General features: G+C 44.2%; 1 protein-coding gene across 2 annotated transcripts in view; it reads left to right on the forward strand.

The window, feature by feature from the left end:
- RMC1 (regulator of MON1-CCZ1) overlaps positions 1–25,992 on the forward strand; it is a 71,797-nt gene that overhangs the window by 4,265 nt on the left and 41,540 nt on the right. For both annotated transcript variants that reach the window (XM_073631480.1, XM_073631479.1), the window contains exons 2-4: positions 16,912–16,988; positions 23,679–23,763; positions 24,138–24,194. In XM_073631480.1, the coding sequence (XP_073487581.1) occupies positions 16,912–16,988; positions 23,679–23,763; positions 24,138–24,194 (219 nt within the window). The remainder of the gene's footprint in view (positions 1–16,911; positions 16,989–23,678; positions 23,764–24,137; positions 24,195–25,992) is intronic.

Below are 25,992 nucleotides of genomic sequence, written 5' to 3' on the forward strand. Positions count from 1 at the left end.
AGATGACCCGACATGACGCCGGTTTGTTTACAAGTGATCGCTCCGTCATTTGACATATCGATCGCGTGGTAAACGGCCGCTGTCAGCGGCCATTTTCCCTTATGCGCCGGGTCCTCAGGAGCAGGATTCTGGAAGCCGACCACGCTGCAGCCGTCTTTCGGCTATGGCCCAGTCGGCAAGTGGTTGTAAAGGCTGAACGTTTTTTATCTTCATGCATTCTATGCAGCCCTCCTAATAATTACCTAAGCCCAATCCCGATCCAGTGATGTGCACAAGAGCTGAAGCTTTCCCAGGTCTTTCCCTCCTGATTTGCTTATATGCAGGAGCTATTGGCTCCCGCGGCTGTTAATCACAGCCAGTGAGGGAGGAGTGGGGCTGAGCCATGCTCTGTGTCTTATGGACACAGAGAGCCGGCTCAGGAAGAAGCATGCATGAGTGCCCCTTTAGTGGCTTGCTGAGGGGGCCCTCGGCAAGGGGCCCAGAGTGCCAGCATGGGACCCGAAAAAAGGAGGTTTGGGGTTGCTCTGTGCAAAACCACTGCACAGAGCAGGTAAGAATGACGTGTTTGTTATTTTTGTTTTGTTTTTTTACCTTTTACAATCACTTTGAGTTCAACAGAGAAAATTCTGGATTTCAGTGCAGCAGAAGCACTGTGTTGTCAGCCAGCAGGAAGTTAGGTGCACGCACTGGATTTCTGGCAGGATCATCAGGTAATTCTCTGTACTTGCAGCATTTTTAAAGTGATTGTCAAGTCTTTGTTATTTTAATAAAAAAGAAAAAACAATGTTATACTTACCTTCTCTGTGCAGTGATTTTGCACTGGGCAGCCCAAGTCCTCCTCTTCTCGGGTCCCTGGATGGAGCTCTTGGCCCCTCCCTCCTGTTCAGTGCCCCCACAGCAAGCAGCTTGCTATGGGGGCACCCGAGCCGAGCTGCAGCTCCCTGTGTCCATTAAGACACAGAACTGTGATTTGGCCCCGCCCCCCTCTCTTTCCTGATTGGCTAACTGGGTTTGACAGCAGCGGGAGCCAATGGTACTGCTGCTGTGTCTCAGCCAACCACGAGGGAGAGTCCCGGGTGGCCAAAGGACTCGTGGACATTACTGGATAGAGATGAGGCTCAGCTAAGTATTAGGGGGGCTGCTAGACACAGGTTTTTTTTTTTTTATCTTAATGCATTAGTCAGGTCCATACATATTGGGACATCGACACAATTCTAATCTTTTTGGCTCTATACATCACCACAATGGATTTGAAATGAAACGAACAAAATATGCTTTAACTGCAGACATTCAGCTTTAATTTGAGGGTATTTACATCCAAATCAGGTGAACGGTGTTGGAATTACAACAGTTTGTATATGTGCCTCCCACTTTTTAAGGGACCAAAAGTAATGGGACAGATTAACAATCATCCATCAAACTCACTTTTTAATACTTGGTTGCAAATCCTTTGCAGTCAATTACAAACTGAAGTCTGGAACGCATAGACATCACCAGACGCTGGGATTCATCCCTGGTGCTGCTCTGCCAGGCCTCTACTGCAACTGTCTTCAGTTCCTGCTTGTTCTTGGGGCATTTTCCCTTCAGTTTTGTCTTCAGCAAGTGAAATGCATGCTCAATCGGATTCAGGTCAGGTGATTGACCTGGCCATTGCATAACATTCCACTTCTTTTCCTTAAACTCTTTGGTTGCTTTCGCAGTATGCTTCGGGTCATTGTCCATCTGCACTGTGAAGTGCCGTCCAATGAGTTCTGAAGCATTTTGCTGAATATGAGCAGATAATATTGCCCAAAACATCTATCCTATCCTATCCTATCCTATCCTCTTTTTTGATGTAGCTTAACCACTTGAGCCCCGGACCATTATGCCGCCTAAGGACCAGAGATCTTTTTCCAATTTGGCACTGCGTCGCTTTAACTGCTAATTGCGCGGTCATGCAATGCTGTACCCAAACGAAATTTGCGTCCTTTTCTTCCCACAAATAGAGCTTTCTTTTGATGGTATTTGATCACCTCTGCTGTTTTTATTTTTTGCGCTATAAACGGAAAAAGACCGAAAATTTTGAAAAAAAATGATATTTTATACTTTTTGTTATAAAAAAAAAATCCAATAAACTCAATTTTAGTCATACATTTAGGCCAAAATGTATTCGGCCACATGTCTCTGGTAAAAAAAATGTCAATAAGCGTATATTTATTGGTTTGCGCAAAAGTTATAGCGTCTACAAACTAGGGTACATTTTCTGGAATTTACACAGCTTTTAGTTTATGACTGCCTATGTCATTTCTTGAGGTGCTAAAATGGCAGGGCAGTACAAACCCCCCCCCCCCCCCAAATGACCCCATTTTGGAAAGTAGACACCCCAAGGAAATTGCTGAGAGGCATGTTGAACCCATTGAATATTTATTTTTTTTGTCCCAAGTGATTGAATAATGACAAAAAAAAAAAAAATATTTACAAAAAGTTGTCACTAAATGATATATTGCTCACACAGGCCATGGGCATATGTGGAATTGCACCCCAAAATACATTCAGCTACTTCTCCTGAGTATGGGGACCCCATTTGGAAATGACCCCATTTTGGAAAGTAGACACCCCAAGCTATTTGCTGAGAGGCATGGTGAGTATTTTGCAGCTCTCATTTGTTTTTGAAAATGAAGAAAGTCAAGAAAAAAACTTTTTTTTTTTTTTTTTTTTTCTTTTTTCAATTTTCAAAACTTTGTGACAAAAAGTGAGGTCTGCAAAATACTCACTATACCTCTCAGCAAATAGCTTTGGGTGTCTACTTTCCAAAATGGGGTCATTTGGGGGGGTTTGTGCCACCTGGGCATTCCATGGCCTCCGAGACTGTGATAGGCAGTGAAGAGTGAAATCAAGAATTCACGCCCTTAGAAAGCCTGAAGGCGGTGCTTGGTTTTCGTGGTCCTGTACGTGGCTAGGCTCCCAAAAAGTCTCACACATGTGGTATCCCCATACTCAGGAGAAGCAGCAGAATGTATTTTGGGGTGTAATTTCACATATTCCCATGGCATGTTTGAGCAATATATCATTTAGTGACAACTTTGTGCAAAAAAAAAAAAAAAAATTTTGTCTCTTTCCCGCAACTTGTGTCGCAATATAAAATATTCCATGGACTCGACATGCCTCTCAGCAAATAGCTTGGGGTGTCTACTTTCCATAATGGGGTCATTTGGGGGGGGTTTTGAACTGTCCTGGCATTTTATGCACAACATTTAGAAGCTATGTCACACATCACCCACTCTTCTAACCACTTGAAGACAAAGCCCTTTCTGACACTTTTTGTTTACATGAAAAAGTTTTTTTTTTTTTTTTTTGCAAGAAAATTACTTTGAACCCCAAAACATTATATATTTATTTAAAGCAAATGCCCTACAGATTAAAATGGTGGGTGTTTCATTTTTTTTTTTTTCCACACAGTATTTGCGCAGCGATTTTTCAAACGCATTTTTTGGGGAAAAAACACACTTTTTTTAAATTTTAATGCACTAAAACACCCTATATTGCCCAAATGTTTGATGAAATAAAAAAGATGATCTTAGGCCGAGTACATGGATACCAAACATGACATGCTTTACAATTGCGAACAAACGTGCAGTGGCAACAAAATAAATACATTTTTAAAAGCCATTAAAAGCCTTTACAGGTTACCACTTTAGATTTACAGAGGAGGTCTACTGCAAAAATTACTGCCCTCGATCTGACCTTCGCGGTGATACCTGACATGCATGGTGCAATTGCTGTTTACGTTTGACGACAGACCGCCGCTTGCGTTTGCCTTAGCGCAAGAGCAGGGGGCGACAGGGGTGCTTTTTTTTTTTTTTTTTTTTTTTTTCTTTATTATTTTATTTTTAAACTGTTCCTTTCATTTTTTTTTTTTTATCATTTTTATTGTTATCTCGGGGAATGTAAATATCCCCTATGATAGCAATAGGTAGTGACAGGTACTCTTTTTTTGAAAAAATTGGGGTCTATTAGACCCTAGATCTCTCCTCTGCCCTCAAAGCATCTGACCACACCAAGATCGGTGTGATAAAATGCTTCCCCAATTTACCAATGGCGCTATTTACATCCGGCGAAATCTAAGTCATAAAATGCTCGTAGCTTCCGGTTTCTTAGGCCATAGAGATGTTTGGAGCCACTCTGGTCTCTGATCAGCTCTATGGTCAGCTGGCTGAATCACCGGCTGCATTCTCAGGTTCCCTGTTGAGACAGGAGAGCCAGAGAAAAACACGGAAGACGGTGGGGGTGGGGGGGTGGGGGGGGGCATTCCCTCCCACGGCTTGTAAAGGCAGTCTAGAGGCTAATTAGCCGCTAGGATTGCTTTTACATGAAAGCCGACCGCTGGCTGAAAAGAATGATACCAAGATGATACCTAAACCTGCAGGCATCATTCTGGTATAACCACTCAAAGTCGTGAATTGCGTACCTGAAGACAAAAAAATGGTTAACAATAAAACACAGTAAACGGTAAAGTATAAAAAATTGCATACCTGAAAAACAAACATGATAAAACATAATAACAATAAAACATTGCAGAATAGAATACAGTAAAAAAGAGCAGAACAATAGAGAGAGAGAGAACAATAAAACGACAACTATTTTTTTTAAAAATATATATATATATATATATATATATATATATATATATATATATATATATATATATATATATATATATATATATATATATATATATATATATATATATATATATATATATATATATATATATATATATAAAATTTTTTTTTTTTGTAACTAACTTTTATAACTGTAACCGGTTCCAGGTTCGGGTCTCTCAAAATGCGATGGCATCTTGGGAGACCCTGTGAAAGTGTGCCTAGTCTGTGCAATGCTGTACCCTACGCTAATACTCAACTAGTGTATGGTAGCGTTCAAAACATTCACCAATGCAAAGATCAGGATTGTCAGGACAGGAGGGACAATAATAGTGGGTGTCACGCCTATATCCGCACTTGCTGCAGACACGACATCTTTTTTGGGGGGGTTCGCTGGGTAGGGGTACTCGGGAGGACATAAAGAAAATGCCTCTCATGCAGCCGACTGCATTTGGTTGGGGATGTGAATAGGGGAAGTACGGGCGCTGCAGAAGCGGTGGGTTCCCAATTAGGATTGGCGAATACAGCAGGAAGGGCACTATGGGCACGACGGGCCTGTGTTTGTCTTTTTGGTGGCAGCGGGACACTACTTGTGCTTGCCACCTCACCAGCTTGAACTGCACTTATGGGACTCGCCACGTCACCAAGTGTTACTGCAGTGCTGGTTTGACTACGACCTGGGTGTACTAGGCCGCTGGTGCTTGCCAGTTTACCAAAACGCTACCAAAAAAACTGTTAGCGATCGCAGGGATCAGGCCTGACTCTGCGAACGCTGCAGTTATGCGTTTAGTGTTTTGTAAGTGACAGTGATCGATCGATACTGCACTTGGGTGGGCAGGGCTGGGCCGAGGGGCAAAACGCAGGTGCTAGCAGGTATCTGGGCTGATCCCGCTAACACTGCGTTTTTGGGAACCCTAAACTGCTGGGGACGCTAGTATAGATCTGATCGGATCAGATATTAATCCGTTCAGATACTATACCACTAAGGGAGGTGTACGGTGCGTGCGTGCGTGGGTGTTAGCGGTACTGGCGCTAACCTGGCGCTGCTTGGGGCTGGTGCTTGCCAGTTCACCAAAATGCTACCAAAAAACTGTTAGCGATCGCAGGGATCAGGCCTGACTCTGCGAACGCTGCAGTTATGCATTTAGTGTTTTGTAAGTGACAGCGATCGATCGATACTGCACTTGGGTGGGCTGGGCTGGGCCGGGCGGAGGGGCAAAACGCAGGTGCTAGTAGGTATCTGGGCTGATCCCGCTAACACTGCGTGTTTGGGAACCCTAAACTGCTGGGGACGCTAGTATAGATCTGATCGGATCAGATATTGATTCGTACAGATACTATACCACTAAGGGAGGCGTATGCTGCGTGCGTGGGTGTTAGCGGTACTGGCGCTAATCTGACGCTGCCTGGGGCGACGCATATCACCGCCGGGCGATCAGGGGGCTAAACCTTTATTGGGTAATAAACGGCGGGTGCCCTGACACTATAAAAAATAAACAAACTAACCAGCGTCACCCGTAACACTTATACGGTGATCAGTGGTGAAAGGGTTAACTAGGGGGCAATCAAGGGGTTAAAACATTTATTAGGTAGTATATGGGGGTCCCTGTCGCTATAAAACGCTGACGGCGAACCTAAATATTTACGTCCCTAACTAGCGTCACCAGCGACACTAATACAGCGATCAGAAAAATGATTGCTTAGTGACACTGGTGACAGGGGGTGATCAAGGGGTTAAAACTTTATTAGGGGGGGTTAGGGGGGTACCCTAGACCTACAGGGGGCTAACCCTAACTGTCCTAACACTGTAACTGTCACAAACTGACACCAATGCAGTAATCAGGAAAAAAAAAAAAAAAAAACTGCTGGTGTCAGTTTGTGACGGGGGGGGATCGGGGTGTTTTGTGTGCCTGGCATGTTCTACTGTGTGTGTAGTGTTTTCACTCACAGTCTTCTCTCCTCGGCGCCGGAACGGAAAATACCGAGCCGAGGAGAGATGATATCATTTCCTTTGCTGCTGTTTAGCATACAGCAGCAAAGGAAATGATCTGATTGGCCGGCGGCGATCGCGAGGGGGGGGCCACGAACGGATGGCCTCCCCCTCACCTCCGATCGCCGGGGGACAAAACAGGACCACCTCGGGCACCGGGGGGGGGGTCCGATCGGACCCCCCACCCGCGGGAGGCAAATCACGTGTATGTACGTGATTTTGCCTGCCCGTGCCACCTTGCCGACGTACATCGGTGTGAGGCGGTCCTTAAGTGGTTAATGTTATGTTATAGCTTATCATCTGGCACCATCTAGCGGCCAAAATATAAAAGGACTGCATCTTTATTTCTTTTATTGTTCAGAGTTTGACATGGAAGTATTCTGTTTGTTTTACATTTGGACATTAACTTGACCTACCCACAATGCACAGTAACTCCCACAAATCTTAGGGAACAGAATTGCATTGTGGGAAGCCTATAAAAAGGCTGGGAGCGGCCATCTTAGGTCTCTTGTTCCTGGGACGCGTGGCCTGCCAGCAGGGCTCTGTGGGTGTGTGTGTTCCACAGAGTTGCGGCCCACTCTGTGCGGAGTGGAACAGCAGCCAGTGATCCTGCCTTACATCACTGCGTGCTGAAGCAGCAGTGTGATCCGTTCCAGAGACCCTTGAAGGAGGTAACTGAGGACTCCTGGTCGTCTGTGAAGTGGTACAGCGTGACAGTGTGGCCGCAGCGAATAAACTGAGATACTGTGGAGACAGAACCCTGTCCATCAGAACGGAGTCTTCTGACAACACTGTCCTGGTTGGGTGAGAGGGCTGTTGCCTACAAATTTATTGATGCACTTTTATACACACGTGTACACAAGACAGAGTTGCTGGGGACCCATAGTCCCACAAGCAAAGTCAAGAGGATTTAATACTGAGTCCCCATCAAAGTTATAGTTATAGTGCGGCTGCACTAGTACTTTACTCCCACATTTTCAGCCCACTTTAATCAGGAGTCATTAACCCTTTGGATTACAAAACCTACTTTGTTATTGCTAGCAGAAGAAAAGAAGATAAAGAAGGACTGTTCAGTAAAATACAAGGCCTTGGGTTATTTTACTATATTGGGGTAGTGTGATACTAAAGGAGGGAGCTCCCTAGTGTTGTCAGGGGGACGCAGATATTCAAGAGGGTATAAAGCAGAGTACAGGCCCAAATAAATTAGCAGCTCCTTCGGGCGTCCGTGCTATATATATATATATATATATATATATATATATATATTGCAGTCTGTTTTTTTTTTTTTTTTTTCTTCTGCTTATCCTGTGAGCCTCAGTTACATCCTGCTGCCTGTTTCTGCACTTCCGCCCTTCCTCCCTCTGTCCTTCAGTAAAAGGCTCTGCAAGGACAACATAGCTGCTGGGGAGAGGGGCGGGGCATGCTTCCCTGCCAGAGGGGCGGAGCTATGTCTGCATCCAATACAGATCACAGAGCAAGACTCCAGTCACAGCCACCTCCATAGGGATGATCATAAAACAGAATTAGAATGCTTCCTATGGATGTCATGTGAACATTTCTTTATTAGTGCAGTGTGACTCTGTTAGTGATGAAGATTGCACATATCACTGACTATCATTAGGACATCAGGTTGCTATGGGAGATGTTATTGTATTGGGTGCACATTGTACTACATATGAATGGATATTGTCCTGCATAATACAGTGTTGGGGTGCAGGGTGTATATGGAGGTTCACGTTGCTGTGATATTGTTTGGGGTGGAGTGTGTTAAGTCATGTATGTATTAATCTATATTGGGGAGCAAGCTGCAGCAGATTTGGGGAAATGGTTCCTATTGGTGTGTATTACTAGTTGTGGGGTGCATTGAACTCTATGTAATTGCCTGCATGATATATGTATTGGGGTTCAGAGCAACGTGTATTAGAGTGCACAGTGTGCTATGCATCAAGGAGTATATGGGTGTATAATGAAGTGTTGCGGTGTATGGTGTGTTGAAGTACATGTACTGGGCTCTGTGCTTTTATGTATCAAGGTTTGTGATGCGGCATTCATTGGATAATATATTACTGAGTATGTGATGAATGTGGTGCATGCTGAAGGCATAGTTCTTATTATATATCCTGCTCCTGGACTAAAATGTGAAAGCAGATCAGATTGTAATAGCAAAAAGTTACCTGCGGGCAGGATGGTATCCGGGACTGAGAGTTCCTTCGGGTCATCATACATATGTGATAATGCATCTGGCTTGACTTTTTTTAGATCCAGGCCAGTAGGTGATGTCAAACAAAAACCTTGACGTGGCTTTAGGTGTCTAGCAGACCGTAGATACTCCAGATAATTGTGTATATATTAGTATTGGATGTGCTGCACCTTCCAACAAATACCTCCACTCTTCTAGGGCCACTTTGATGGCGAGTAATTCTCGATCTTCCACATCATAGTTTCTCTCCGCTGGATAGAGTTTGCGGAAGAAGGTGGCCACGGCATGCATCAAGTCCTTCAAACCCTGGCGTTGTGATACAACCGCTCCTATTGCAATTTCTGAGGCATCCACTTCAAGTATATAGGGTAATGCTGGATCAGGATAGTTGAGAATAGGAGCTGAGATGAAAAGTTCTTTTTAATTATCGAAAGCATCTTGTGCTTCAGGATTCCAGCAGAATCGCAGGTTCTGTTTGGTCAGTTGTGTGATGGGAGTGATGATTGCAGAGAAACCTTTTAATAACTGTTCAGTAGTTGGCGAACCCTACAAAACAATGCAACCCCTTCTTATCTTTAGGTGCAGGCCAGTCCAATATGGCAGATACTCGACACATGGTCGCAGCGAGTGGTCTTTCTTCGTAACAAAGATTATTGCTGCCCCTGCTGGAGAAGTAGATGGGCGGAGGAACCCTTTCTTGAGATTCTCATTTGCATACTCCTTTAATGCCTCTTGTTCCCATTTAGAAAGTGGGAATATGCGACCAAAGGGAATCTTGGCCCCAGGAAGCAGCTCAATCGGACAGTCATATGGCCGATGGGGGGGGGGGCATCAGCCCCCTGTTTACTGAAAACATCCTGGTACTCATCATAAACCTCAGGCACTGGCTGATCTATTTCCGGATCAGAGTTCATGCATAACAGTGTTGCTGGGGTATTGGGGAGCTTGGGCAAACAGTGCTCTTGGCAATAAGGTGGTTAAAGCTTGACCTCTCCTGTAACCCAATCGATCTGGGGTTTGTGAGCTTGAAGCCAAGGTAGGCCCAGGATGACACGAACCAATGGGGAGGTAATGGCGTAAAGGCTTAATAATTCTATATGGAGTTACTACAGGTATTCAAAGTGTCTCTTGAGTTACTAATCCTGATTTGATACAGGAGCCATCAGCCAGGTACACAGACAGTCCTTTTGCCTTTGGTCGCAGAGGGATAAGTTGCTGTGTGGCAAAAGTCAGGTCAATAAAGCAACTACTGCCCCCCAGAGTCAGTGATGGCGTTGACCGAAACTGTTCCTCTCGGAAAGTGGAAGGAAGGCAGAAGAGCCAAATGAGTTGCCTGGGCAGACAATGATGACAGATGAGCAGGAGGCGGACACTTATGTACTTCTGCAGGACAGGCCCGCACGTAATGGCTGGCTTCTCCACAATAAAGACACAAGTTGCCCTGTTGGTGACGTAGACTCTCTTCAGGAGATAAGGAAGGATGCATCAGTCCGATTTGCAAAGGTTCAGGGGCACTGGATGCAGGGTTGATGGAGCTTGAGCTGGTTGGAGCAGTGCTGGCAGGCTAGTAAGCAGGAACTAGGGCTCTGGGCATCATCCAGACAGGACGACTTTGTTGGATAGATCTTTCTGTCCTGCACTCACGGAGATGACTGAATAGCCAGAGTAATAAGCCCCTCCAAGTTGTTGGGTACTTCAACCCGGGCTAGTTTGTCCTTAAGACCTTTGGAAAAACTATGACTGAACTGATGTCGCAGGGCCACATTGTTCCATTGTGTGTCTGCGCTCCAGCATCTGAAGTCTGTAACATAGTCCTCATCCGCTCTGCAGCCTTGCTGGAGTGCATGAAGAGCAGCCTCTGCTGTAACAGTTCGCTGTGGGTCGTCATACAGTTGCGCCATTGCGTCGAAGGATGACATGGCATGAGTTTGTGCGTTATTCTCCTCCAGCAGCTGGTGAGCCCAGGTCTGGGGTTCCCCTTGAAGAAGCGTGATAATGAATCCCACCTTGGTGGATTCCAGAGAGAAAGTCTGTGGTTGCAGGGCGAAATATAATTGGCATGCATTGCGAAATGTCCTGAACTTGCTTCGATCCCCTGAGAATCTTTCAGTTGTGGTCAATAGGGGTTCAGGTGGCAACATCATCACAGTAGCAGTCTGTGCTGGTGCCGCAGCAGGCAGAGAAACTGTAGGTGAACTTGCGGGGATGGATAGGGACTGCACCCGTTCCTCCAGCTGAACGTAGCCTTCTTGCAGAGTTTTCAAAGCTTGTGTAAGGGCTGCGAGATGCTGACAGATCTTATCTGTCGGAGAGGTCCCTCATGCAGGCTCAGACATGGCTGTCTGATACTATCACGTACCTTTCAGGAGAGCTTGGCGGGTAGAGGGAGACCTCTCATACAGCCCTGGTGTTCTGCCATATAGTGTCTTCCTATCGGATAGTGTCCGCTCCGTACTGCGCAGGCGCAGCGCTTGCGCAGTACGGAGCAGAAGGAGATGCCGAAAATGTCCGAAGTTGATCAGCTGACCATCAGCTGTACACGGCGCTTCGGCAGTTCTTAGCGATGGCTGTGTAAGAGGGCCCCTCGCGGGCTCGCTTCGCTCGCCACGCTTCGGGCACGGCCTCGCTGCGCTCGGCAACTATTTATTCTCACTCTATGTCCACTTGGATAGTAGGGAATGATCCTGGACATAGGGTGAGAATAAAAGCGCAGGCGCCGTGTACAGCTGATGATCAGCTGTTAAACTTCGGAGACTTTCGGCGTCTCGTTTGTCCTCCGTACTGCGCCTGCGCAGTACAGGGAGGACACTATATGATAGGGGACTGTATTTGACAAGACACCGGCTCAAGGACTACTGAAGTTGTGACCATGGCTTTGAGAGCACGGCGAGGTAAGGGTGCCTGCAAGATTCTCCGTTGATAGCAGAGATGAGTAGCTGGTGAGTAGCAGGACCGGACTGGATTGCTGAGCAGCAGATAGCAGGAGTGGCGGATGCAGGTATGTTGTGGATGCAGGACAGCGGCACTAGAGCCACACAGAGCATGCGTACCTGCCTCTGCCTAGGAGCTTTGGCTCACCATGGCCAGCACATCCCTGACAGCAGCACACATACAGCTCAGCACACTGTCCATACATGTCAGTATACACAGTGCAGCACACATACAGGTGGCACCATTGGTCCCGAGCAGCAGGTTCTGAGGGGCGGCACATTGCCCGCTAATCTCCTCTCCTTATCCCACTGTGTGGATGGCCTTGCGCTGCTGCTATTAGAGGTAATGGCAGAGCACTCGTCGCCATACCTGCACAGCTGACCACCCGCTCATCCTCTCCGCAGCTCCCCCCACCCGTCCTCTCCGCGGCTCCACCCCCCCACCCATCCTCTCCACGGCTCCCTCCCCAATGCTGCTGACAAGAGAAAGTCAGCTGACAGGCTGACGGCCAACAGCGTGAAAGGGCCAACAGCGTGAAAGGGGAGGAACTTTCTGCTGAGCAGAGACCCCATGATGAAAGAGGGATCGCTATAGGCGCGGCTGACACTGAGAGAAAGTAAGTGACAGCGCAACTAATCCCATCTCCACCACCCCTGCCTGTGTCTAACCACCCCTGCCTGTGTCTAAACCACCACCACCGCTGCCTGTGTTTAAACCCCACCCCATCCCCACCCCCCCCCCCCCCACCACCACCCATGCCTGTGTCTATCCCACCTACCACCACCCCTGCCTGTATCTAAATCCACAACCACCAGCCCTGTCTGTGTCTATCCCCCCCCGACCACCACCAGCCCTGTCTGTGTCTATCCCCCCCCGACCACCACCAGCCCTGTCTGTGTCTATCCCCCCCCACCACCACCAGCCCTGTCTGTGTCTATTTCCCCACCACCAGCCCTGTCTGTGTCTATCCACCCCCACCTCCACCAGCCCTGTCTGTGTCTATTCCCCCCCCCCCCCCCCCCCCTACCACCACCAGCCCTGTCTGTGTCTATTCTCCCCCCCCCCCCCCACCACCACCAGCCCTGTCTGTGTCTATCCACCCCCACCTCCACCACCACTCCTGCCTAGGTCTAAACCCCCTACCACCACCCCTGCCTGTGTCTAAACCCCCCCCCCCAGCACAATGTCTTGGGCCGTCACTGGGGGGGGGGGGTGACACTGTGTTTTACTGCACTCTAGTGCCACTGTATCTATGTATCCTATTTATTTATCGATCTAATTGTTTTTCTTACCTGCATATAGTGTCTTTAAAATTGGCACACTTACTTTATTTTATGGTGGATTCACACAAACCTTTTCATCCTACTTTCTTGTGCTTGGTACTGAGCTACCATATCTTTGATGGGGAGATTGTCGCCATAGCGATTCAGGAATCTGTAGCAAAGACAAATCCCTACCACTACTACAATAACAAAGAGCAAGCTCCCAATCCACACCCAATAAGTAAAGTAGGCTAGAGTGTCCTGGATCCACCCTCTGTCCTTTATTGTGGTCGTCCGGGAATGATTCTTTCTGGTCATTCTCCACCTGCTGACCATCATCATCATACATAATGAGAGAGTCATACTTATATGTGTTCTCTTGGGTAGCAGAGTCTTCTTGTCCACTCTGCTGATTTATGTTCAATTCCCGAACGTCAACCAAGCCTTGCTGTTCCATGTCCTTCTCCTCCTTCTTTCCCTGCATTTCCAAGCCCTGCTTTTCCATGCCCTGCCCTTCCAAGCTTTGCATTTCCAACCGTGCTCTTCCATGCCCTGCCCTTCCAAGCTTTGCATTTCCAAGCCCTGCCCTTCCAAACAGTGTCTTTCTATGTCCTGCCCTTCCAAACTTTTAATTTCCATGCCATGCTCTTTCATGCCCTTCTCCTCCAAGCCCTATTTTTTCGGCATCATTCCTCCATGACTTTCTCTTTCATTCCCTCCTTTTCTAATCTCTTCTCATCCTGCAGCTTTATTTCCTGCAGGCGCTCCTCCTCTAACCAATCCTTCATTAATCTCTGTTCCTCAAATCTCTTCTCATCCTCACGGTTTTCCACTTCAAATGGTGGGACCATTTTGATGGCAATATGATGGGGCAGTTTTGATGGTGGCAATATGATGGGTGGCAGTTTTGATGGTGGCAATATGGGGGCAGTTTTGATGGGGGCAATATGATGGGGGGGCAGTTTTGATGGGGGGCAATATGATGGGGCAGTTTTGATGGTGGCAATATGATGGGGCAATATGATGGATCCGTTTTGATGGTGGCAATATGATGGTGGCAGTTTTGATGGTGGCAATATGATGGTGACAATATGATGGGGCAGTTTTGATGGTGGCAATATGATGGGGGCCGTTTTGATGGGGGCCGTTTTGATGGGGGGCCGTTTTGATGGGGGCCGTTTTGATGGGGGCCGTTTTGATGGTGGCAATATGATGGGGGCAATATGATAGGGCAGTTTTGATGGTGGCAATATGATGGGGCAATTTTGATGGGGGGCCGTTTTGATGGTGGCAATATGATGGGGGGCCGTTTTGATGGTGGCAATATGATGGGACAGTTTTGATGGGAGCGATGTGGTGCAATTTTCTTGGGTCAGTGTGGTGCGATTTGATGGGGGATGGTAATTGTGCTGACTGGGGGGGAATGGTAATTGTGCAGACTGGAGGGTGATAATTGTGCAGACTGGGGGGGGTGGGGGTGGGGGTGGTAATTGTGCAGACTGGGGGCATGGTAATTGTGCAGGATTTGTGAGAAATGTTATATGCCAGGCTTTGTTTTGTTGTACATGCAGTATATTTATTGGCTCCTGGAGGGAGGAGGGGAGGAGAGGTTTACATAGCTAAGGGACAGCAACATCCTGTGACACTGCCGTTGCTATGAAAATCTATTACACTGCTTGTGCAGCATTGAGCATGTGCAAGGATGAGATCCAGGAAGAAATACAGTCTGGCTTCAGATGCCCACTCTTAACATGGCCACGGTCTGCTGCAAGTTTATATAGTTAAAAAATGCTGTAATAACCTAACAAAACGGACCTTGGTTTACAGACTAACTTTACTAGAATACATTAAGCTTGTGTATTATAGGGGTATTTTCATATAAAAAGTATAATTTTGGCCGGAACACCGCTTTAAAATAATTTTTAGTTTTTGCTGGAAAATTACTTAGAACCCCCAAATATATATACACACCCTAGAGAATAGTGGTGGTTGTTGCAATATTTTATGTCACACTGTAATTGTGCAGCGGTCTTTCAGATGCAATTTTTTTTTTTTTTTGGAAAAAATTACTTTAATTAAAAAAAAACCATAACCAGTAAAGTTATCCCTTCTTCCTCATTTTTTCTTTTTTGTGATATGTGAAAGATTTTAGACTTCTCCCGAGCCTCGCCCATCCTCTGGAATTCCCTACCCCAATCTGTCAGACTGTCTCCAAATTTATCCACTTTTAGGCGATCCCTGAAAACTTTCCTCTTCAGAGAAGCCTATCCTGCCTCCATCTAATAACTGCACTATTTTCTCCATTAGCTCATCCCCCACAGCTATTACTCTTTTGTATAACTTGACCCTCCCTCCTAGATTGTACGCTCTAACGAGCAGGGCCCTCTGATTCCTCCTGTATTGAATTGTATTGTACTTGTATTGTCTGCCCTAATGTAAAGTGCTGCGCAAACTGTCTTCGCTATATAAATCCTGTATAATAATAATAAATATATATATATATATATATATATATATATATATATATATATATATATATATATATATATATATATATATATATATATATATATATATATATATATATATATATATAATTAGAACTCACGTTAAAGCAGAGTAAAGTGGAACTTCCGCTTATACGCTTCCTCTGCGTATAAGGGATCTGCTTTTGACACGTCCCCTTTCCCAATTCCAAAGACGGGGCCGCGGCCCGATCTCCTGGAAATTCAGCCCCCCGCCACCGGGCCACTTAGCGCAGTGCGTTTCGCGCATGCGCAGTAGGGATCAAGCTGTGAAACGCTTCACTGCCGGGTTCTCTTACCAGGAATGGCAGTAGCATCCGCGAGTCGATCGGAAGATCGGCTGGGGTGCCGACATCGCTGTCTCCCTGGACAAGTAAGTGCCCTATTATTTATACTTTTTATTTTTTTTTCACCCAGGCTGAACCTCTTCAAGTACATATCTGTTTAACTGCAAAATCTGCATAGGTGTCCCTGGTCCCGCCAATGATAGAAAATCACAGCCACTGGAGAAGTTCAGGGACCCCGTTGGTATAGGGCAGAAGTGATGTCGGCTTGGGGGCGACCCGTCTATATGTCACCTCCAGCCCTGTAAGCACCTCCAGCAGCCGTGATTTTCTATCATCCGCGGGACATCTATGCAGAATTTGCATTTAAACTTTTTCTTTAAAGCGGCGTTACAGTCTCTAATTTTTTTTTTTTTTTTTTTTAAGAAGTCAGCAGCTACAAATACTGCGCATGCGCGAGCTGCGCTTTCTGAATGGCCATGTCATGTTTTGGGACACACACAGGTCCCAGAAGGCAGTGAGGGGAGGGGGGGGGATTTAGGTGTAGGACGGAAGTCCTGCAGGAAACCAACAAAAGAGGTACAAAACTGTAAAAAAAAAAAGTAAATAAATATCAAATAACGAGGAGGCGTGAGGTGCTCAATTGATTAACAACTAGTTTCAATTTAACCTGGAACTCCACCTTAATGTGAGTTCTTACATTTTTAATAAACTGCCCACTAGATGACGCTTTTCCCTTTTCTGTACACACACAGAGGAGCGGTGGGGGAAATTGCATGTGATTCGGACAGGAATCGCACCGCATTCCTTTTCAAATCACATGCGATTCTTTGCAGTGCGATTTGTGCCCATTCATTTTGTATTGATGCAAACTGCACCGCAATGTATCGGTTTTGGTATCGGGAGCATTTGCGTGAGTACCGATACTTATAGTGCAAATAAATAATTGGTATTGGTGTATCCCTAATAAATATATATATATTTATATTATAATTTTTTTTTTTTTTTTTGCCCTGTCGTACTGTACACTTTAATGACCAACTTGCTTATTCACACAAATTCTCTTCTTCTCCTTAAAGGTGTTTGCGGTGCGGTCTGGAGGGGCCACAGGGGTTGTGGTCAAGGGCCCAGAGGACAGAATTCCCATTTCTTTCCGGTAACCTAAATTAATTCTAGTTTTATTTTATTCATTTTATTACAGGTATTTATATAGACCTGACAATTTACACTGACAGTATGGAGGCGTCACTAGCAGTGTCAAACCATACAATAGATACTCCTTATTTGTCAATGCACAGAGGGATTGGATTGTTCGTTTCTGAATGATCAGATCATTGGGAGATATATTGCACACCTCCATACAGAGAATGTCAGGTAATTGTCCCCTCTACATGGTGGGACATGTCACAGTGTATGGCTGACAGTAACGGTACCAGTGTTAATTTTGACATCAAATTTCGATTTAGTTTTAGTTCTAGTCTTTTGACTAAAATGCCATTTTAGTTTTAGTCGTATTTTAGTCATCTGAGTTGTTTGTCTTATTTTAGTCGTCTAAAATCTCTAGTACATTCTGGTTAAATAAAATCGAATGCATTAAGATAAATTGTAACGCATTATTTATGCATTTCTTTAGAATTGCCAAACTCATTATATACTCCTGGACTAAAAATCAAATCACATGTTGTTATTTATGGTATTAAAGTGATATTAAAGGCGTGTTTGTTTTGTTTTTTTTTTTTTTGTTTTTTTATAACAAACCTGTTGTGCTTACCTGCTCTATGCAGTGGTTTTGTACAAAGCAACCCCGATTCTCCTCTTCTCGGCTCCCCCCGCCAGTGCTCCTGGCCCCTCCCTCCTGCCGAGTGCCCCCAGAGCCAGCAGCTTACTATGAGGGCACCCAAGCAGGCTCATTCTCGAGCCGCTGCTCTGCACGTCCATTCACACACAGGGCCGGACTCAGCATCTCCCCCTCTCCTCATTGGCTCACTGGCTGTGATTGACTGCAGCCGGAAGCAAAAGCACTTCAAAAAAGTGTGAAAGCAGCCTTATAGAGTCCACAAACTGGTGTGTGTTTGTGTGTGTGTATGTGTGTATATGTGTGTGTGTATATATATATATATATATATATATATATATATATATGTGTGTGTATTAAGGTTGTCCCGATACCACTTTTTTAGGACCGAGTACAAGTACCGATACTTTTTTTTCAAGTACTCGCCGATACCGGTTACCGATACTTTTTTTTTTTTTTTTTTTTAAATCAGCCCTGTTGGGGGGCTTTGGTGAGATATCAGGGGTCTTAACAGACATCTGTTATCTCCCCCTTGAGACAGAGAAAGAGACAGAGGATAGAGATTCCCCAGTCCCTTTCTCTGCAGCCTCAGCTACACTGAGAATGAATGGAGAGAAGACAGCGGCTCCTCTCCATTCATAAACTGACACAGTAATCACAGGAGATTACAATGTTTCAGTTATGTGAATGGAGAGAGTCAGCTGACTCTCTCCATTCACAAAGGAAGGAGGAGGAGGATGGAGGAACTGAGGGGGAGAACGGAGGGGACAGAGAAGGAGAGGGGAACGGAGGGGACAGTGGAGAGGCACAGCAGAATGGAGGGGACAGCAGAGGGGGACAGAAAAGGAGAGAGGAACGGAGGGGGACAGCGGAGAGGCACAGGGAAGGAGGGAGGAATGGAGGGGGACAGAGGAACGGAGGGAGCACGGAGGAGGATGCAGTGACAGTCAGCGGTGAGCGATCACCGCTGTATGTCACTAAAGCTGCTGAAAGCCGCTGGGGGAGAATCTTGTAACTCCCCCTCGCGCCGATCACAGCTGTCTTCCAGGTATCGGGGAAGCATCGGGAGCATTTGCCTGAGTACAAGTACTTGGGCAAATGCTTGGTATCGGGACAACCCTAGTGTGTGTGTGTATATATATGTATATCTATATCTCTGAAAATCAATCAGTCCTTACCAGGGTGGATTTGATTTAAATCAACTCAATTTTAAATCATAATTTTTAAAGAGCAACTGTCATCTCTGTCCCGCAGCGGCTTCTCCTCTGACCCGCTGTTGACTCACCGACAGTCCCATTCACTTTAATGGTGATGCGGCAGTGACACAAGGGGAGGGACATGGCGGCAGCAGGTGAGTGGATGCCCGCTAACAGGCGCTGCCATGATGGATATGAAATGACAGGTGCTCTTTAATTGTAAGGACTTATTCTTGCTGGTAGTTAGAATATTTAATATTTGCAAACAAAATGAAGGTTTCCTATTTAGAATAATAGGCTGTCAGGCTAGTAAAACAGCAATTTTAGAACCGATTCAATCATATAGTTTGTAGTGTACGTAGATTTGTTTTATCTTGTGATTCCTGTGAAATTGTGTGAATGAATCAATGTAGTGCATGTTATGTCAGCTCATAGCACTTGGATTCATTGAATGAGTTTACCAAAAATGTAAATATTGCAGAATATACAGCCTCATGCTACATAACTAAGCTCCATTTCATGCTGAATAAAATCAATTATTACTGTATCTTAAATAGAAATATAACCCTTAGATTATTACTCCAAAAGCATTTTATTAAAATAATTTTGATAAAAAATCCCAAAAATCGATTTAAATCCAAAAAAATCTGATTTGACCGCTTGCCGACTGGCTCACGCCGATATACGTCGGCAGAAGGGCACGTACAGGCATATTAACGTACCTGTACATTGCCCTTTAAGAAGTGGCTTGTGGGCGCGCCCGCCCACCATGAGCTCCATGAGTGTGATCGCGGGTCCCGCGGACTCTATGTCCGCGGGGATACCCGCGATCTTCTCAAGGAGAGGAAGAACGGGGAAATGCTTGTTTACATCAGCCTAGTGACAGGACACCGATCACAGCTCCCTGTGATTGGGAGCAGTGATCAGTGTCGTGTCACATATAGCCCAGCCCCCCACAGTCAGAATCACTACCTAGGACACACTTAACCCTTACAGCGCCCCCTAGTGGTTAACCCTTTCACACAGAGGCATCGGGCATAATCATGATTATGGCGAAACATGTAGAGGCTACCCACTTTTGTATCTTGACCATCTACCTTTATGTGTTAGTTTTCAATTGAACTTTTTAACCATACTTTGTTCAAATTTAAATTGATGAAATTGTTATTGTTTCTTAACCTCCCTGGCAATTTTCCCGAGTGTGGCTTGGGGTTAAATTTTAGTACCATTAGCGGTAACCCTGAGCCACACTCGGGATTGCATTGCAGGATCCTGGTGCATTGTACTTACCTTGTCCCCAGGATCCTGCGATGTCCCCCCGCTGTGTCTGCGGGCTCCGTCCTCTGCCCGATGCCTCTGTGTGCCGGGCTCCGTTCCCTGCGAGCGTCGCGACGCACGGGGAAGGAGCCCGGTGGAAAATTCAAAAAAATTGAAAATTCATAACACAGTACACTGTAATCTTACAGATTACATTACTGTATTCATTTCACCTCCCTTTTGTCCCTAGTGCTTTGTCCAATGCCCTGCATGCAGTTTTATATATAGATAGAGAGACAGAGAGCTGTTCCGTCTGCCTGGAAACTTGAGATTGTCCATAGCAACCAAAAAGGTGTCCCTTCACGTCAAAAGTGGATTTAGACCAGCTAGAACACAGCGATAGTAAATTAGAACTCTTGCAGAATTGAGCGATAGTGAATTGCGTGGAAATTCATTTTATTATTTTTTATAATTTATAGTTATTTAGTTATAATTTATGATTTTGTGTTTCAAACTTTATCATACCCGGGATATCTACTAGACTCTTGTTTGGACAGATTTAAGTGTGTTTTTCCTAAGAATTACAAGCCTACAATATAAAACGCCAAATTTCTATGCAAAACAATTGTAACGCTTTGAGACGTAAAAATTTGACATAATCATACTGCCAGGGCGGTTAAAGTAATTTTGCACCCTAAAACTCCCATTTTTGCTTTTTGTTTATTCTATTATTATAGGGAAGTGGTGTATTGTTAAGACCTCTTATTCTTAGATTTAAAACCATTTTATTGGCCACAGCTAGTTACATGGTACAGATGGGCTGTGAATAATCCTGTCTGTACCAAGTGAATACTGTGACCAATCACAGCTAGCAACACAATTGTACACAATAGATGGCATTTAAGGAAGCCATCCATTGTTTATAACTGTCAAGTGATCTGCTGTGATTGGTCACAGCGACTACGAGGTACCGTCACCGGGCCGGTACACTGATCATTCAACCACTGGACACAGCCAATGACAGATCGCGCAACAGCGCAGTCGCCATATGACGAATGTCCCACCCAGAAATCATTTGACAGTAGGCTGGGCGGGAAGTGGTTAAAATTGAATGTGCTATTATTATAGGCTGGATATGTTCCCGATTTAGAAAAGGCCAGCAGAGGGCTCCAAAGAGATATTGTGAAAGAGTGTAATGTGATGAACTGCCTAAGAAAGGGAAAGGATTGGTTGGAGCCTGCGTTTCTCAGCCAATATAGCTTGCTGATAGGGGGCTGGGGCATTAACAGAGGTGGAGGTCCGAGGAAAGCGGAAGTTCAGGTGGGTAAACGTCCCTCCCCCACATTTTCGTTCCGTTTTTGTTTGTTGACGAAAATTGGAAATGATTTCCATCATAGTTTTTCGTCAGTTTACTTAATTCGAAATTTTATTTTCGTTCCGTCACTGAAAACAAGCAGCTGATGAAAACTATGACCAAAATATTTTAGTTGACGAAATTAACATTAAATGGGACATCAATCTTTATCCCTGGCAGAGCCCACTCCCAAGGTTCCACTTTGTGATGTTCTGTGCCCCATACATACAGTGCCTTGAAATTTCACACATTTTGCCATGTTAAAACCAAAAATGTAAATCTATTTTATCGGTGGTTTGTGATAGACCAACACAAAGTGACACAAGTATGTGAAGTGGAAGGAAAATGATAAATGGTTTTCAAATTTTTTTTTTTTTTTTTTATAAATATCTGAAAAGTGTGGCGTGCATTTGTATTCAGTCCCCTTTACTCTGTTGCCCCTAACTAAAATCAAGTGGAACCAATTGACTTCAGAAGTTACCTAATTAGTAAATAGAGTCCACCTATGTGTTTTTTTTTTATCTCAGTATAAATACAGCTGTTCTGTGAAGCCCTCAGAGGTTTGTTGGAGAACCATAGTGAACAAACGGCATCATTAAGGCCAAAGGAACACACGAGACAGGTCAGGGATAAATTTGTGGAGAAGTTTAAAGCAGGGTTAGGTTATAAAAAAAATAAAAATATCCCAACTGTTCAATCCATCATCTGAAAATGGAAAGAGTATGGTACAATTGCAAACCTACCAAGACATGGCCGTCCACCTAAACTGATAGGCCTGGCAAGAAGAGCATTAATCAGAGAAGCAGCCAAGAGGCCCATGGTAACGCTGGAGGAGCTGCAGAGATCCACAGCTCAGGTGGGAGAATCTGTCCACAGGATAACTATTAGTTGTGCACTCCACAAATCTGGCCTTTAGGCCAGCTTCACACTGGGGCGGTGGGTACGTCGGCGGTAAAACGCCGCTATTTTTAGTGACGCTTTACCGTCGTTTTAGCGACGCTATTCGGCCGCTAGCGGGACGGTTTTAACCCTCACTAGCGCCCGAAAAAAGGTTAAAACTGCCCGCAAGGCGACGCTGCAGCGGCGCTTTGCTGGCAGTATAGCCACGCTACCTCATTGATTTCAATGGGCAGGAGTGGTGAATACACCCCTCCTTCACCGCTTCAAAGATGCTGCTTGCAGGATTTTTTCTTTCCATCCTGCAAGCGCACCGCTCCAGTGTGAAGGCCCTCGAGCTTTCACACTGGAGACACAGCAGCGGCTGTTTCAGGTCAGTTTGCAGGCGCTATTTTTAGCGCAATAGCGCCTGCAAAACGACCCAGTGTGAAAGGGGTCTTAGGTAGAGTGGCAAGAAGAAAGTCAGAAAGCCATAACACAGCAAACATGTGGAAGAAGGTCCTCTGGTCAGGTAAGACCAAAATTGAACTTTTTCGCCTAAAAGCAAAACACTATGTGTGGTGGAAAACACTGCACATCACCCTGAACACACCATCCCCACTGTGAAACATGGTGGTGGCAGCATCATGTTATGAGGATGCTTTTCTTCTGTAGGGACAGGGAAGCTGGTCAGAGTTAATTGGAAGATGGATGGAGCCAAATACAGGGCAAGAAAATCTGTTAGAATCTGCAAAAAACTTGAGGTTGAGGAGGAGGTTCACCTTCCAGCAGGACATGACCCTAAAAATACAGCCAGAGCTACAATGGAATGGTTTTGATCAAAGCATATTCATGTGTTTTGAATGACCCAGTCAAAGTCCAGACCTAAATCCAATTGAGAGTTTGAGACTCTGTGGCAAGACTGGAAAATTGCTGTTTACAGACACTCTCCATCCAATCTGACAGAGCTTGAGCTATTTTGCAAAGAAGAATGGGCAAAAATGTCACTCTCTATATGTGAAAAGCTGGTAGAGACATCCCCAGAAAGATTTGCAGCTGTAATTGCAGCACAAGGTGGTTCTACAAAGTATTGACCCGGGGGGGGGGGGCGCTGAATACAAATGCACGCCACACTTTTCACATATTTATTTGTAAAAAAAAAAAAAAATTAAAAAACACTTATTTTCCTTCCACTTCACAATTGTGTTCCATTTTGTGTTGGTCTGTCACATAAAATCCCAATAAAATACATTTATGTTTTTGGTTGTAACATGACAAGATGTGTAAAATTTCAAGGGGTATGAATACTTTTTCAAGGTTGTAGGTGAGAATGTTGAATTGTTTTTTATGTCTATTTTTATTTTCTAGAATGGAAGACAAGGGAGAAGTGAAGTGTATCAAATTTTCATTAGGAAACAAAATTCTTGCTGTGCAAAGGACTGCTAAAACTGTGGTGAGTCACATGTTGATCTCTGAATGGCAATGCTGTGCAGTTCTCATGTCCTTCTGTATGCATATTTTCCCTAAAATGTAAAATAAAATGTTATCCTGCATCATCATAAAAATATTAGGTCAGCCCTGCAAGTATAAATATGGGAGAACATTTTATAGCAGCCTTCTTTGTGCATTGGTAAAGTTCAGACATCATTTGCGTTCTGTAACCCAAGGGCTGTATACATATCCCAGCAATTATACAAAAATTGAAAGGTAGAAATCATACAAACATACAAAGCCAGCAGCCGTACAAACATAAAAAATACAGATCCTATTTTTATCTAAATAGTTTGATCACTGTCATCACACTCTGTTTGGATTTCTATTTCATAGGATTTTATCAACCTAATTCAAGATTATTCTCAGCTAGAATATTCACAGGAATGTAAGGTAAGGGTTTTGTATTGTGGTGTTAATATACTGTAAATATAGACTGTATATTGTTGTAAAAAAAGAAAAGAACTTGCATGCAAAGTAATCAGAATATAACATTTATTCAGACGGCAGCACTTCAAAATACCTGAATACAAGTTAGCAATAAACTAAAATAAAACATTGTCATGCTATCTTAGAATATTGTTAAAACCTGTGTGTGTGTGTGTGTGTGTGTGTGTGTATATATGTATATATGTATGTATGTGTGTGTGTGTGTGTGTATATATGTATATGTGTATATATATATATATATATAGATCTATATATATATATATATATATATAGATCTATATATATATATATATATATTATAATTTTTTTTTTCTATCGACAGATATTTAGATTTCACACCTATGTGACACTTGCAATATTTTTTATATATATTTTAGTGTGAAATCTAAAATTAAGTGTCCATACAAAAATATTAAATAGGACCATATAGGCGCAGATGCTGTTATTCTGTGTTCCTGTTTTAATACTCCATCATCAGGAAAAAGACGCTCTTTCTGCTTACCAGATGTATTGACCCCTATACTAGGAGATCTGACAGCGCTCAAGCTATGTCTCAGCTACTAGGGGATCCAAGCAAGAAACTTCCTGCACCCATACTATTAGGTGAACTCAATAATGTAGCAGTAAACATGAAGGGGGAATAACGCAGGACCGCCATAGTGTTCTATCTATCTATCTATCTATCTATCTATCTATCTATCTATCTATCTATCTATCTATCTATCTATCTATCTATCTATCTATCTATCTAATCTATCATATCAAGTGAACCAGATTTATTGTCAATTGCCAAGCAAGTGTTGTGATGTTGGCTCCAACTCCAAAGATTTTGGTTTGTTGTTCAATTGTGTTGTACAGTTTATAAGTCACATTAAAGGTGGAAAAAGTTCTGAAATGATTTATCTTTGTCTCATATATATATTTTTTTTTTTTTACATCACAGAAACCTGACATTTGAACAGGGGTGTGTAGACTTTTTATATCGTGTGTGTGTGTGTGTGTGTGTGTGTGTGTATGTATGTATGTATAATAAGCAGGTCCATAAATATTGGGACATCGACACAATTCTAATCTTTTTGGCTCTATACACCACCACAATGGATTTGAAATGAAACAAACAAGATGTGCTTTAACCACTTACCGACCGCCGCACGACGATGTACGTCCAAACTTTGGTGGCGGATATGGTTGTTATGGCAGCAGCTAGCTGCCATAACCCCGGTATCCCCTTTTTTGCACAGAGGCCGAATTTCAGATAAAAGTGGTCCTTGCGGTGGATTCGCCGCGAGATCACTTTTATCGGTGGTGGGAGAGGGGTGCCCTCCGCCGCTTACTGGAGCTGTCAGTAGCGGCAGAGGCGATCGCATCTGTCTCCGTCCTGTGTCTGGAGACGAGTGAGGCTAAGCTGGCGCCCACTTGTCTCCATGACACTGCTGGGCGAAGTCGACGTCAAAACGTCACTTCCGTCCACGCCTCTTAAAGGCACATTTTTGCAAATGTCATTTTTTTTAAATGACTTTTTTTTAATTGCATTTTTGTGTAAATATGAGATCTGAGGTCTTTTTGACCTCAAATCTCATATTTAAGAGGTCCTGCCATGCTTTTTTTCTATTACAAGGGATGTTTACATTCCTTGTAATAGGAATAAAAGTGACACCATTTTTTTTTTTTTTTAAACCGTGTAAAAATAAATAAAATATCGTAAAATAAATAATAAAAAAAAAAAAAAAAATTTATTTAA

Source organism: Aquarana catesbeiana, linkage group LG05 (genome assembly GCF_042186555.1).
Source record: "Aquarana catesbeiana isolate 2022-GZ linkage group LG05, ASM4218655v1, whole genome shotgun sequence".
Taxonomy (NCBI): domain Eukaryota; kingdom Metazoa; phylum Chordata; class Amphibia; order Anura; family Ranidae; genus Aquarana; species Aquarana catesbeiana.